General features: G+C 43.9%; 1 protein-coding gene across 9 annotated transcripts in view; it reads right to left on the reverse strand.

The window, feature by feature from the left end:
* LOC139382040 (potassium large conductance calcium-activated channel, subfamily M, alpha member 1a) overlaps positions 1–14335 on the reverse strand; it is a 288548-nt gene that overhangs the window by 25498 nt on the left and 248715 nt on the right. For 5 of the 9 annotated variants that reach the window (XM_071125988.1, XM_071125986.1, XM_071125982.1 and 2 more), the window contains 2 exons: positions 13009–13102; positions 855–978 (listed from right to left, as the gene is read on the reverse strand). In XM_071125988.1, the coding sequence (XP_070982089.1) occupies positions 855–978; positions 13009–13102 (218 nt within the window). Of the gene's footprint in view, positions 1–854; positions 982–13008; positions 13103–14335 lie in introns of all 9 variants that reach the window. The other 4 variants (XM_071125985.1, XM_071125987.1, XM_071125981.1 and 1 more) reach the window with 1 other exon arrangement.

Genomic DNA, 14335 nt, shown 5'->3' on the forward strand with positions numbered 1-14335 from the left:
ATCAGATTTGTGCTTAGTGGGACTATCATTTGTTTTTCAACAAGACTTTGGTCCAAAACACACCTCCAGGCTGCGTAAGGGCTATTTGACTGAGAAGGAGAGTGATGGAGTGCTGCATTTGGGATGAGTTGGACGGCAGAGTAAAGAAAAAACAGCCAACAAGTGCTCAGCATATGTAGGAACTCCTACAAATGGAACTCCTACAAAGGGTGGCTACTTTGAAGAATCTAAAATACATTTTGATTTGTTTAACACTTTTTTGGTTACTACATGATTCCATGTGTTATTTCATAGTTCTGATGTCTTCACCACTATTCTACAATGTGGAAAATAGTACAAATAAAGATAAACCATTGAATGAGTAGGTGTGTCAAAACTTTTGACTAGTACTGTACATAAAAAGTTTAAGATCATCAAACTATACAACTGAAAATTATCTTCGGAGTCACACGTACTGTAGGACAATACCTACCATATCTGTTGATGGGTAGGTACTGTATCCCTGTACAGGATGTTAATAGCTGTGGTTAAACTCAGGTAACTCTACAGTAGGGTTGTCATGATACCAGTATCACGATACTATGATACTCGATTATCCATGGCAAAAAGGAAAACACAAGGCAGTCTAAACTCTTTAAAAATCTGCTTTTGTTCAAATAGTGTGCGCCATAGCTTGGAAAATAAACAAATGTAACTGTGGGTGACAATATATTGCTGTTAGTTTTTTTGTTCTCAACATTAGGATTGTTTTCCTCAAGAAATGAAGTCTGGTTCAAGTTTGCTTGCCATGCTACTTGCGAGTATTGCAATACTGGTGTCATGAAAACACTACAGGGAGACAGAAAACCACTCACCAGGATGACCTTCTCAATCTCTTTAGATGGGCACCAGTGGAACATTCCCGTGGAGTCGTACTGCTTCACATTCATGTCCATGTTCTCCATCTGCTCGTTCCCAGGGATTAGTAGAGGGTCATGCCTGCTGAGGGGACACAACACAACAGTATGAGCTCACCATGGTAAACATCATTTATACAGTATATACAGTGCCTTGCGAAAGTATTCGGCCCCCTTGAACTTTGCGACCTTTTGCCACATTTCAGGCTTCAAACATAAAGATATAAAACTGTATTTTTTTGTGAAGAATCAACAACAAGTGGGACACAATCATGAAGTGGAACGACATTTATTGGATATTTCAAACTTTTTTAACAAATCAAAAACTGAAAAATTGGCAGTGCAAAATTATTCAGCCCCCTTAAGGTAATACTTTGTAGCGCCACCTTTTGCTGCGATTACAGCTGTAAGTCGCTTGGGTTATGTCTCTATCAGTTTTGCACATCGAGAGACTGAAATGTTTTCCCATTCCTCCTTGCAAAACAGCTCGAGCTCAGTGAGGTTGGATGGAGAGCATTTGTGAACAGCAGTTTTCAGTTCTTTCCACAGATTCTCGATTGGATTCAGGTCTGGACTTTGACTTGGCCATTCTAACACCTGGATATGTTTATTTTTGAACCATTCCATTGTAGATTTTGCTTTATGTTTTGGATCATTGTCTTGTTGGAAGACAAATATCCGTCCCAGTCTCAGGTCTTTTGCAGACTCCATCAGGTTTTCTTCCAGAATGGTCCTGTATTTGGCTCCATCCATCTTCCCATCAATTTTAACCATCTTCCCTGTCCCTGCTGAAGAAAAGCAGGCCCAAACCATGATGCTGCCACCACCATGTTTGACAGTGGGGATGGTGTGTTCAGAGTGATGAGCTGTGTTGCTTTTACGCCAAACATAACGTTTTGCATTGTTGCCAAAAAGTTTGTTTCATCTGACCAGAGCACCTTCTTCCACATGTTTGGTGTGTCTCCCAGGTGGCTTGTGGCAAACTTTAAACTAACACTTTTTATGGATATCTTTAAGAAATGGCTTTCTTCTTGCCACTCTTCCATAAAGGCCAGATTTGTGCAATATACGACTGATTGTTGTCCTATGGACAGAGTCTCCCACCTCAGCTGTAGATCTCTGCAGTTCATCCAGAGTGATCATGGGCCTCTTGGCTGCATCTCTGATCAGTCTTCTCCTTGTATGAGCTGAAAGTTTAGAGGGACGGCCAGGTGTTGGTAGATTTGCAGTGGTCTGATACTCCTTCCATTTCAATATTATCGCTTGCACAGTGCTCCTTGGGATGTTTAAAGCTTGGGAAATATTTTTGTATCCAAATCCGGCTTTAAACTTCTTCACAACAGTATCTCGGACCTGCCTGGTGTGTTCCTTGTTCTTCATGATGCTCTCTGCGCTTTTAACGGACCTCTGAGACTATCACAGTGCAGGTGCATTTATACGGAGACTTGATTACACACAGGTGGATTGTATTTATCCTCACTGAACTTCTGGAGAGAGTTTGCTGCACTGAAAGTAAAGGGGCTGAATAATTTTGCACGCCCAATTTTTCAGTTTTTGATTTGTTCAAAAAGTTTGAAATATCCAATAAATGTCGTTCCACTTCATGATTGTGTCCCACTTGTTGTTGTTTCTTCACAAAAAAATACAGTTTTATATCTTTATGTTTGAAGCCTGAAATGTGGCAAAAGGTCGCAAAGTTCAAGGGGGCCGAATACTTTCGCAAGGCACTGTATATATTTTTTTAACCTTTATTTAACTAGGCAAGTCAGTTAAGAACAAATTCTTATTTACAATAACGGCCTACCCCGGCCAAACCCAGACGACGTTGGGCCAATTCTGCGCCACTCTATGGGACTCCCAATCAATTTTGGTTGAAACCTAAAACTACCACTCATTATCGCTTTCTGCTCAAATCCAAGATGACACAACTACCCAGTCATCAGAGTTGCTGAGGGATATTGGTAGCAGCATTGGTAGCAGCATTGGGGAGAGAGGAAAGCTTGAGTTTCCACTGTGTCACCTGCTGAGCAATTAACCAAAATGTATGTTATTTTTGAACCAATGTTCTGTCAACTAATTGACAGAACATTGGTTCAATTACTTGAATTCGATTTCGTTCAGTTTTTTTTCTGTGAGCTCTATGCGCACATTGCACAGTTTCTCTAGAGATAAATCAGATCCAGACTGAACTGTGCGATGTAGTAGGGAGTTGTGGTTTCCATCAGGACAATATTCTACGTAGTTTAGCGCATAAAACATGGAAATTATCTACAATGACCATAATCCATTGTGAATCTACTTGTCTGGTCTGTGTTTCCTTTAATCCTGTTACAAAAAAGACAGAAGAATTCTCTATCGTGAGAGGATATAGAGAGCAGCTGTTGCTTCACGTCTCAACCTGAAAATAACGACCTCAAAAAGCACAAATCGCTCAGCATTAGTCACCGCTGACAAAGCTGACTGAGAGGCATTAGAATGGAGCGTCAATTACTGGCTTTTAGCTCTGTCTTGCTCACTCACGACGCAGCGCTACCAAGAGTAAAAGCTCTAACAGGACCGCACTTTAAATATTTCAGGAATTTGCCCAATCACATTTTGCGTTCCCAACTGATGTACATGAATGATTCATCAGCAGCGTGTCACCTTCAAACTGGCTGATGCACAGTGACGGGCCACTGAGTTTTATCAGGTGTTACGTTAACACTGACCATGGAAGAGTGTGTCCCGTCACTTTGGTAATATTAGTTCCACTGTGTTTGCACTCATTCTACAAGACATGATCCGGGATGTCCTCTGAAAGGGTTTCTAGGACAGAGAAATGGCAAGCCAAGCTCCTTCTCTGAATGCGATTCGTTCTGACTGAATAGAAATGGGAGGATTTTGAATTGGTGTATAGGCATTTTTATTTTCTCCGGGCACCAACACACCTGATTCCACTAGGCTACTTACAGTAATTAAATCACCTGTGTTAGTGCTAGGATAGAACAAAAATGTGCACCCCATGGGGGTCTCCCAGGACTGGATTGAGAAACACTGGGTCAGAGAGTGTAGCTTTGAGCTGATAGCCAGGGGCCAGACTACAAAGGCTTCTGTCTGTCTAGTGTCTACCAGGGGGCTACAGGGAAATAGCTCTCTCTCTGTCAGTATCACCTCAAAAACCCTTACATGTTCACAAAGCCATCGTCTGCAATAGTTATTGTAAAGCACACAAGAACAAGTTAGAACACTAAGGATGTCCTGAAAACGTTATTATTATTATTAACTCTATATATAGAAAAACCTGCAAATATTTCCTATGTGGTTGTCAGAATACTTTTTTATGAATTCAAAAGCAGGGTAGGAAATAGCATCTTACATTATCTGGGCCATTCCACCAATTGTTTTATTTCACCTAATTTGAACATTCTGTCATGAAGAGCAAATGTTTAACTTAATAAAAGCCGTTCAGTTTTCCACCAGAAAAACACCAGAAAAGGTGCACAAAAAAAGAGTACAACCAGCTCACCTGCTTTAACACTGAATTTTGTTTCAATGCTTCTGTTCAAAATAAAAATTATTTAAAAAATAAATAGTTTCACCATATTACAACAACAATTCAGTTCACGCAACAGGGTTGACCTTAAATTTAGGGACAGACGTAATTGAATCACTAATAATAATAAATAATAATCTTCATAAATGATGTTGTCAAAGCTACAAAATAACTAGGGCTTCATAATGATGGTAAAAACATGGAGAAATGTTTGGGTTAAGTGGGTTAAAATCTTCCTAGATGTCACAGAGGCTGCACGAAGCGACATGTCAAAATGTTGCATTTTGGAACTTAAGCAAATCTCTACTCATATAAAAGTCGGATTTATTTAATCTTTTGTGTCAAAATTAAAGGGCATTCATCTAATATAACATGCTTTTAAAATTCAAAATGAAATGCACAATTTCTACCTAAAATATCAAAGAGATGCAAAAATATATATTTTGCTTCTTTATGAGGGTGACATTGGCATAAAGTGTGAGAAAACAGCACATCTCAATCACACTCTCTCTGTTCATTACATTGCAAGAAATATCACATGAACGATGTGTCAATTAGTTCCCTCCATCTCTCTCTCATTTTCTCCCTCAGGCTCTCAATCTTTCCCTCACTCTCTCATTCTTTCCCTCACTCTCTCCCTCTCCCTCCTTTGCTCTCATTCTCTCTCCCCCTCCTTCTCTCTCCCTCACTCCCTCCTCCTCTCTCTCCCTCCTTCCTTCTCTCTCTCCCTCCCTCCTTCCTTCTCTCCCTCACTCCATCCTCTCTCTCTCTCTCCCTCCTCTCTATTTCTCTCCCTCTCTCCCTCCTCTCTTTCTCTCCCTCATTCACTGCATCCCCTCTCTTTCTTTCCCTCACTCCCTCCTTCTCTCCCTTCTCTCCCTCCCCTCACTCCTCTCTCTCATTCCCTCCTTCTCTCTCACTCTTTCCTTCTCTCTCACTCTTTCCTTCTCTCTCACTCCCTCCTTCTCTCTCACTCCCTCACACTCTCCTCTCTCTCTCTCCCTCATTCCCTCCTCTCTCTCCCTCACACCCTCCTCCTCTCTCCCCCTCCCTCTTTCTCTCCCCCTCACTCACTCCCTCCTCTCCGTCAATCCCTCCACTCTCTTTCTCCCACCTTCTCCCTCCCCCTCACTTCCTCCTTCTCTCCCTCTCACTCCCTCCTTATCTCCCTCTCCTCTCCCCCCTCACTCCCTCCTTCTCTCCCTCTCACTCCCTCCTTATCGTCCGCCCTCCCTCCCTCCCTCCCTCCCTCCGTCACTCCCTCCGTCACTCCCTCCTCCTTTCTGTCTCTCCCTCCTCCTTTCTGTCTCTCCCTCCTTCTTTCTGTCTCTACCACCCTCCTCCTCTCTCTCCATCGCTCTCTGTCTGTATGGTGCAGGTGTTAATAACTCTGACAACATTTAGTGCTTTTACACCCGGGCTGAATATTTCATCCTGAGCCGCGTGTTGCACCACTCACTCTCCATGAGCCCCTGTCACTTCAATCTAGGCACGTGGGGGCTGACTAGTGCAGGCAGGCAGGCAGGCACCTCCTCCTCCACTACCTTAGACAGCTATCTTTCACACAACTGTCAGCGGTGTGACTGCCTGCCTGTGTCTGTCTGTCTTCCTGTTTGTCAAGAGCCCTGTAACCCTCCTCTTGCCTCACCTCCCTTCCTCTCATCTCATCTCCCTCCTCTCCTATTTCCTTTCCTCTGCACTCTCTATCTTCTCCCCTCCTCCACTCGCTCTCCTCTCCTCTCCCTCCTCTAATCTCCTCTTTTCTCCTCTCTCTCCTCTACTCGCTGTCCTCTACCCTACCCTAGAATCAACCAGGGTGAACTGGACGTTAACAGACATGACATTTGCGTCTGCCAGACCCCACCAGAGTATATACGAGTGGTTAACGTCTGTCCTGACTTCTTGTCCAGGAGCACGGTTGTCCGAGGAATGCGTGCGACGCCGAACACAGCTCGTTAGCTCAATGACACGTCTGATTGGCTGATAGGGAAATGACTTTATATTTGCACAGGCTGAGCTGGCCTCCAGACTAACATTTTCACATATCAGATATCTATCCAGTGTTGTGTTGGCTTTCCCTGTCCCTCTTGTACTGTATCAGTTTACAATAAAGTGTGTGTGTAAGATGCTATGGATATACTGTATCTTACAATACAAAAACATTTTGGTAGAATATTCATATTAAATTGGCTGGATAATGACCAGTGTAAATGTACATTACAACTTACAGTGCCCTCTGTAATTATTGGGACAGTGAAGCATTTTTTCTTATTTTGGCTCTATAGTCCATACGTTTGGATTTCAAATCAAACAATCCTGAATGAATTGTGAATAATGAGGAGTGAGAAAGTTACAGACAGACAAATATCATACCCCCCCAAAATGCTAACCTCCCCTGTTATTGTAATGGTGAGAGGTTAGCATGTCTTGGCGGTATGATTTTTGTCTGTCTGTAACTTTCTCACTCATCATTATTCACATTTCATCCAGGATTATCTGTAATCATGGTAGCGTCCACATTACTGTGGAAGTGTTTAGAAACATATTATATTTCTATTTACAAAAAACAAATGACTCCAAAATGACACAATACATTAGTTACCATGAATTTCTATTGTGCACAAAATAATCTGAAACACAACCAAAACAAACAGCAAATGAAATGCATCCAACGATTTGTAGTCACAAGCTTGATGTAGTCATTCCATGCTATGAATACGTGACCAAATACTACGTGTTTTACTCCTTTAATACAGTGAATTTGTCCCAATACCTTTGGTACCCAAAAATGGAGGGACTATTTACAAAAAGTGTTGAAATTTCTAAACGGTTCACCCGATATGGATGAAAATACCCTCAAATTAAAGCTGACAATCTGCACTTTAACCTCATAGTCATTGTTTGATTTGAAATCTAAACGTTTGGAGTATAGAAACAAAAGAGGAAAAAATGCTTTACTGTCCCAATAATTACAGAGGGCACTGTATTTGCATGTAGTTGCCTTCTCTAAAGAAAAGGCCTGACTGTACAGTAGCCTAGGCAATAAGAGACAGCCCATATCAGAAGAGAAATTGCCCTCTCTCTCTCTCCCTCAGTGTATATTTCAAACAGAGTTGAGTTATTCCAGTGCATCGTTCGGCAGTCGCTAGCTTGGGATGTGTGCTCCCCCAATCCCTCTCCAGCAGGCTATGAAGGCAGCCTCTCGCTTTGAAAATTCTACCCATCATGCAAACTGACAAAGGCATGATTTTCAAAAACCCACAGCCAATCTGTTGATCATTATTTATTTACAAAGGCCTTCAGGCAGCAAGTCCTGTAAAAACCAGACTTGATATAGTATACGCTCTCTCGGTCTCTCGCTAGCTCGCTCTCTTTTATTCCCCTCCTTGCTTGTAGAGTAAAGTGTCCCTAAGGCTACCTCAAACAATCACTTTTCATTGCACATAAAATCCAACTTGTAAAGCTTATTTAATATATATGGTATCATATATTGACAGGGGCTGGGGGGAGGGGGAGGGGGCTGTGGAGGTGGGCGTTGTGGTCGGCGCTGGGTAATTTGATGTTTTGCTGAGGGCTATGACTTGAAAAAGCCTACACCTAGAACAGAGGACCTGTCATCCGCAGCACCCAAGAGCCAGCAGAATACAGAAGCAGCCCTAAAGCAGAGACAACTTTGACACCGCTTTGAAGCGTTTTTAAAACCAAGTAAATAACTCCCAAGAATTATTATCACTGTGAGATCAAAGCAGAGATGCATATATTACATGGCAAACGGGGACCATCTCCTCTGCAGAGGAGAGAACGAGAGAAGGTTTATTGCTTTAAGTTAGGAAACAAAAACTAAGGAGCCATATAAACTAGCAGTTAGCTGGAAGCGTGCCAATTTCTCTTTCGTTTGTATCAGTTTCCTCTTTTTAAACCCCCCAAGGTCGATGTCCGCGCCTCTGCTGAAATCTTATTAGCATCATTTAAAAATCCCCATCAACATTTTTCAGTTTAAGCCAGAGATGTCGACCTTCAGCATCTGAGGTGAAAGGTGGCAGGGCTAGAGCGGTGCCAGACCATGAGAAATCATGAAAATAGGTCTTCTCCTGAAAACGTCTGTAGCGTCCGAACGGTTTGGCCTACAAGCTATTATGACCCTGTGGAAAGACAAGACTCCCACGGTCACGGACATGTTTTGCTCCAGAATGCCCACAAGCCTCACAAGGCTAGTCTGAATGTAGCCGGGTACCAGTTAAAAAAATGAATGTAAATACATTCAGAAAGTATTCAGACCCCTGGACTTTTTCCACATTTTGTTACGTTACAGCCTTACTTTAACATTGATAACAAAAATATTTAATCCTCATCAATCTACACACAATACCCCATAATGACATGCGAAAACAGGTTCTTAGAAATGTTTGCAAATGTATAAAAATGTATTTACATAAGTATTTAGACCCTTTGCTTATGAGACACGAAATTGAGCTCAGGTGCATCCTGTTTTCATTGATCATCCTTGAGATGTTTCTAAAACTTGATTGGAGTTCACCTTTGGTAAATTCAATTGATTGGACATGATTTGGAAAGGCACACACCTGTCTATATAAGGTCCCACAGTTGACAGTGCATTTCAGAGCAAAAACCAAGCCATGAGGTCAAAGGATTTGTCCGTAGAGCTCCGAGACAGGATTGTTTCGAGGCACAGATCTGGGGAACGGTACCAAAACATTTCTGCAGCACTGAAGGTCCCCAAGAACACAGTGGTCTCCATCATTCTTAAATTGAAGAAGTTTGGGACCACCAAGACTCTTCCAAGAGCTGACTGCCCGGCCAAACTGAGCAATCGGGGGAAAAGGGCCTTGGTCAGGGAGGTGACCAAGAACCCGATGGTCACTCTGACAGAGTTCTAAAGTTCCTCTGTGGATATGGGACAAACTTCCAGAAGCCCAACCATCACTGCAGCGCTCCACCAACCAGGCCTTCATGGTAGAGTGGCCAGACGGAAGTCACTCCTCAGTAAAAGGCACATGGACAGCCCGCATGGAGTCTGCCTAAAGGACTCTTTAGATTCCCTGGTCTGATGAAACCAAGATTGAACTATTTGGCCTGAATGCCAAGCGTCTCGTCTGGAGGAAACCTGGCACCAACCCTACGGTGGTGGCAGCATCATGCTGTGGGGATGTTTTTTAGCAGCAGGTACTGGGGAGACTAGTCAGGATCGAAGCAAAGATAAATGGAGCAAAGTACAGAGAGATCCTTGATGAAAACCTGCTGCAGAATGCTCAGGATCTCAGGTTCACCTTCCAACAGGAAAACGACCCTAAGCACACAGCCAAGACAATGCAGGAGTGGCTTCGGGACACGTCTCTAAATGTCCTTGAGTGGCCCAGCCAGAGCCCGGACTTGAACCCAATCGAATACCTCTGGAGAGACCTGAAAATAGCTGTGCAGCAATGCTCCCCATCCAACCTGACAGACCTTGAGAGGATCTGCAGAGAAGAATGGGAGAAACTCTCCAAATACAGGTGTACCGAGCTTGTAGTGTCATACCCAAGAAGACTCGGGGCTGTAATCGCTGCCAAAGGTGCTTCAACAAAGTACTGAGGAAAGGGTCTGAATACTTATGTAAATGTGATATTTCAGTTTTTATACATTTGCAATACATTACACATTTGTATAAAAACCCGTTTTTGCTTTGTCTGTACGGAGTATTGCGTGTTGATTGATAAGGGGGGACTATCTGTTCACCCATGTATGAAAGCCGCCCCACCTCCCCCGGCTTAGAGGGTTTTAAACAAGTGGACAAGTAGTACATACAATAATACAAAGGACTTATTTTGGATGCTGTTCAAAGGTGCTCTAAGGGGACCTAGTAACAACTCTGTCACACTAAGCACACTAAAGGATTCAATTTAGTTTTGCAGAGGACATACAGTACACAGAAAAATATCCTATAAACTAAAAGACTATGTTTAAGTGAACAGCACCACCCTTTCTAGCACTTGACACAAAGATATGAGAAAACAATAACTTTTGTGAGAAGAAATTTGCAAAAATAATTATAGAATCTTTCACCCACTTGGGAGTGAAACATAGTTCTGAAACAGTCATCCGATGGAGAAAAGCACATATATTTTACTGTGTCCCTATGTATACTTTCATTGTACTTTTAATACATTTGAAGACACGTTTTTTCAAGATAGAATGGTATATAATGAATGGTATATAATGAATGGTATATAATGAATGGTATATAATGAATGGTATATAATGAATGGTATATAATGCCTTAATTATATGCTCTTCAGCTCCAAACATTTTGTGACTTGCATGACAAAAAATACACAGCACCATTAGGAGATGTCTATTGTATATTTATAAGACACAGGGGCCTAACAATCACTAATTTAAAAGGGAGTGGAACTACTCTGTGACCCTGTTCTCTCCCATCTTCACCACTGTGCTTCCACCCTGCCACCCCGATTGGACAGCCTCCACTCTCTCGGCATTTTCACGCTGTCGCGTTCCTACCGCTGTCTCTCTCCTCCCGCACAAAAAACGAAACCCTTTTATCTTTCAAAATCAATTAACTGCAGTTTAATTCCAGAGGACAGGATAAAGGGAAGGTAATACTGCAAATTCATTTTTGATTGCGATGATACATCTCACATATGGCCTTAAGTAGCAGAAACAGTAGTCGTAAGGGTTCCCACAATAGATCCCACTGCCCCGGGGCAAAGGAACCACAGGGAGGACTCTGATTGGTTGCTGGTGTCATTAGTGCCAGCGTTGTTTAAGGACTACATGTGGACGGGACTGGAGGAGGGGGGGGGGGGGGGGGGGGGGAGGGGTGAAGGGGTGACAGATGACACTTTAAAGCCAGAGGATTTGTTTTTCAAACAGCTCCTCCTCCTCTCACAGACTCTGTCTTTCATGACAGAAATATTTCAGCTCTGTCATTACCCACTGTCTGACAGCATGCCAGTCTAAACACCAAAGCCGTCCTCTCCTTTTCGCACTCTCACTTTCTTCCCCCTCTCCTCTCTCAATCATTGCCCTCCCCCCTTTTTGGATCCCTCCTCCAACCATTCCACCACCATCTACCCGTCTCGCCTTCTCCCACCTCTCACTCTGACTTTCTTACTCTCCTCCTTATTTGTTCCCCGCTTCCCCACCCTCACACTTCCTCTCTATCTTTCTGTCTGCTTCCCCACCCTCACACTTCCTCTCTATCTTTCTGTCTGCTTCCCCACCCTCACACTTCCTCTCTATCTTTCTGTCTGCTTCCCCACCCTCACACACTTCCTCTCTATCTTTCTGTCTGCTTCCCCACCCTCACACACTTCCTCTCTATCTTTCTGTCTGCTTCCCCACCATCACACTTCCTCTCTATCTTTCTGTCTGTTCCCCACCCTCACACTTCCTCTCTATCTTTCTGTCTGTTCCCCACCCTCACACTTCCTCTCTATCTTTCTGTCTGCTTCCCCACCCTCACACTTCCTCTCTATCTTTCTGTCTGCTTCCCCACCCTCACACTTCCTCTCTATCTTTCTGTCTGTTCCCCACCCTCACACTTCCTCTCTATCTTTCTGTCTGCTTCCCCACCCTCACACTTCCTCTCTATCTTTCTGTCTGTTCCCCACCCTCACACTTCCTCTCTATCTTTCTGTCTGCTTCCCCACCCTCACACTTCCTCTCTATCTTTCTGTCTGCTTCCCCACCCTCACACTTCCTCTCTATCTTTCTGTCTGCTTCCCCACCCTCACACACTTCCTCTCTATCTTTCTGTCTGCTTCCCCACCCTCACACACTTCCTCTCTATCTTTCTGTCTGCTTCCCCACCATCACACTTCCTCTCTATCTTTCTGTCTGTTCCCCACCCTCACACTTCCTCTCTATCTTTCTGTCTGTTCCCCACCCTCACACTTCCTCTCTATCTTTCTGTCTGCTTCCCCACCCTCACACTTCCTCTCTATCTTTCTGTCTGCTTCCCCACCCTCACACTTCCTCTCTATCTTTCTGTCTGTTCCCCACCCTCACACTTCCTCTCTATCTTTCTGTCTGCTTCCCCACCCTCACACTTCCTCTCTATCTTTCTGTCTGTTCCCCACCCTCACACTTCCTCTCTATCTTTCTGTCTGCTTCCCCACCCTCACACTTCCTCTCTATCTTTCTGTCTGCTTCCCCACCCCGACACTTCCTCTCTATCTTTCTGTCTGCTTCCCCACCCTCACACTTCTTCTCTATCTTTCTGTCTGTTCCCCACCCTCACACTTCCTCTCTATCTTTCTGTCTGCTTCCCCACCCTCACACTTCCTCTCTATCTTTCTGTCTGCTTCCCCACCTCTCACACTTCCTCTCTATCTCTCTGTCTGCTTCCCCACCCTCACACTTCCTCTCTATCTTTCTGTCTGCTTCCCCACCCTCACACTTCCTCTCTATCTTTCTGTCTGCTTCCCCACCCTCACACTTCCTCTCTATCTTTCTGTCTGCTTCCCCACCATCACACTTCCTCTCTATCTTTCTGTCTGCTTCCCCACCCTCACACTTCCTCTCTATCTTTCTGTTTGAAGCATCAAATCAATGTCTTACCTCATCATTTTGGGCGAGTTGTTGGGTGAGTTTCGCATGCCTCCGTTCCGCTGCTTTTTTTTGGGCGACAGAGTTGACGGGTGTTCATCTTCAACTGCAAACACATGCAAAGAGTGTCAGGCTATGGACAGACGGGGAGGTTAATGTGAGCTGGAACTGACACGTCAAAGAACACCAAAGCCAACACTCAATCAATCAAACATAGCAAAAAAACTAAACACCAACAACAACAAAAAATCATAGAAAAACAACAATATGTCAGAGTCAGAGAGAAGACCGTCAGAAAGAAAACACATTAGTTAGTAGCGGACAAAGGTCAATTTGAGAAACGCAGGAGAAAAAAAACGAAGAGAAAAACCACCTAGTAAGATCTGACAAATTCGCCATCGGCTCACTCCGCCAAAGCCCAACCCATTTGGTTCTGTTCCTCTGGACTGGGTTCTATAGAGTAGGACTGGATCACTTTAGATCCAGTATGTCTTTAGATCCAGTGGCAATCTTTGGATCCAGTCTAGTCTGCGTGTGGTTGGACCAACAGCAGTCTGCATCAGTGTGCCAATGCTTTCCAAGGCCAGCCAATACGGGCCATGTGACTAGGACAGACTGTCATTGTCAGTAGGCCATAGTGGACAAAAGCAATGATAGAGAGACAGACACAGAGAGACACAGAGAGAGACAGAGAGACAGAGAGAGAGACAGTGAGAGAGAGAGAGACAGAGACAGAGAGAGACAAAGAGACAGAGAGACAGAGAGAGAGCGAGAGAGAGAGCAAGACACAGAGAGAGACAGAGAGACAGACAGAGATAGAGAGACACACAGAGAGACAAAGAGACAGAGAGAGACAGAGACAGAGACAGAGAGACCGAGACAGACAGACAGACAGACAGACAGACAGACAGACAGACAGACACAGAGAGACACAGAGAGAGACAGAGAGACTGAGAGAGAGACAGTGAGAGAGAGAGAGACAGAGACAGAGAGAGACAAAGAGACAGAGAGACAGAGAGAGAGAGAAAGAGAGAGCAAGACACAGAGAGAGACAGAGAGACAGAGACAGAGACAGAGAGACCGAGACCGACAGACAGACAGACAGACAGACAGACAGACAGACAGACAGACAGAAAGGGAGAGAGAGAGAGAGAGAGAGAGAGAGGATAGTTCTGTGTGCAATTTGGTTGTTTTGAATGGATGACTAATGTGGCAGACCCCCACCTCATCATTCCAGATCTAGATATGGATAGGGTTTTAAAATTCCAGTAACTATACCCAAATTCCCAGGTTTTCCAGAAATCCTGGGTTGGAAGATTCCCAGATTCCCTCCTACCAA

This window comes from Oncorhynchus clarkii, chromosome 23 (assembly GCF_045791955.1).
Source record: "Oncorhynchus clarkii lewisi isolate Uvic-CL-2024 chromosome 23, UVic_Ocla_1.0, whole genome shotgun sequence".
NCBI lineage: Eukaryota > Metazoa > Chordata > Actinopteri > Salmoniformes > Salmonidae > Oncorhynchus > Oncorhynchus clarkii.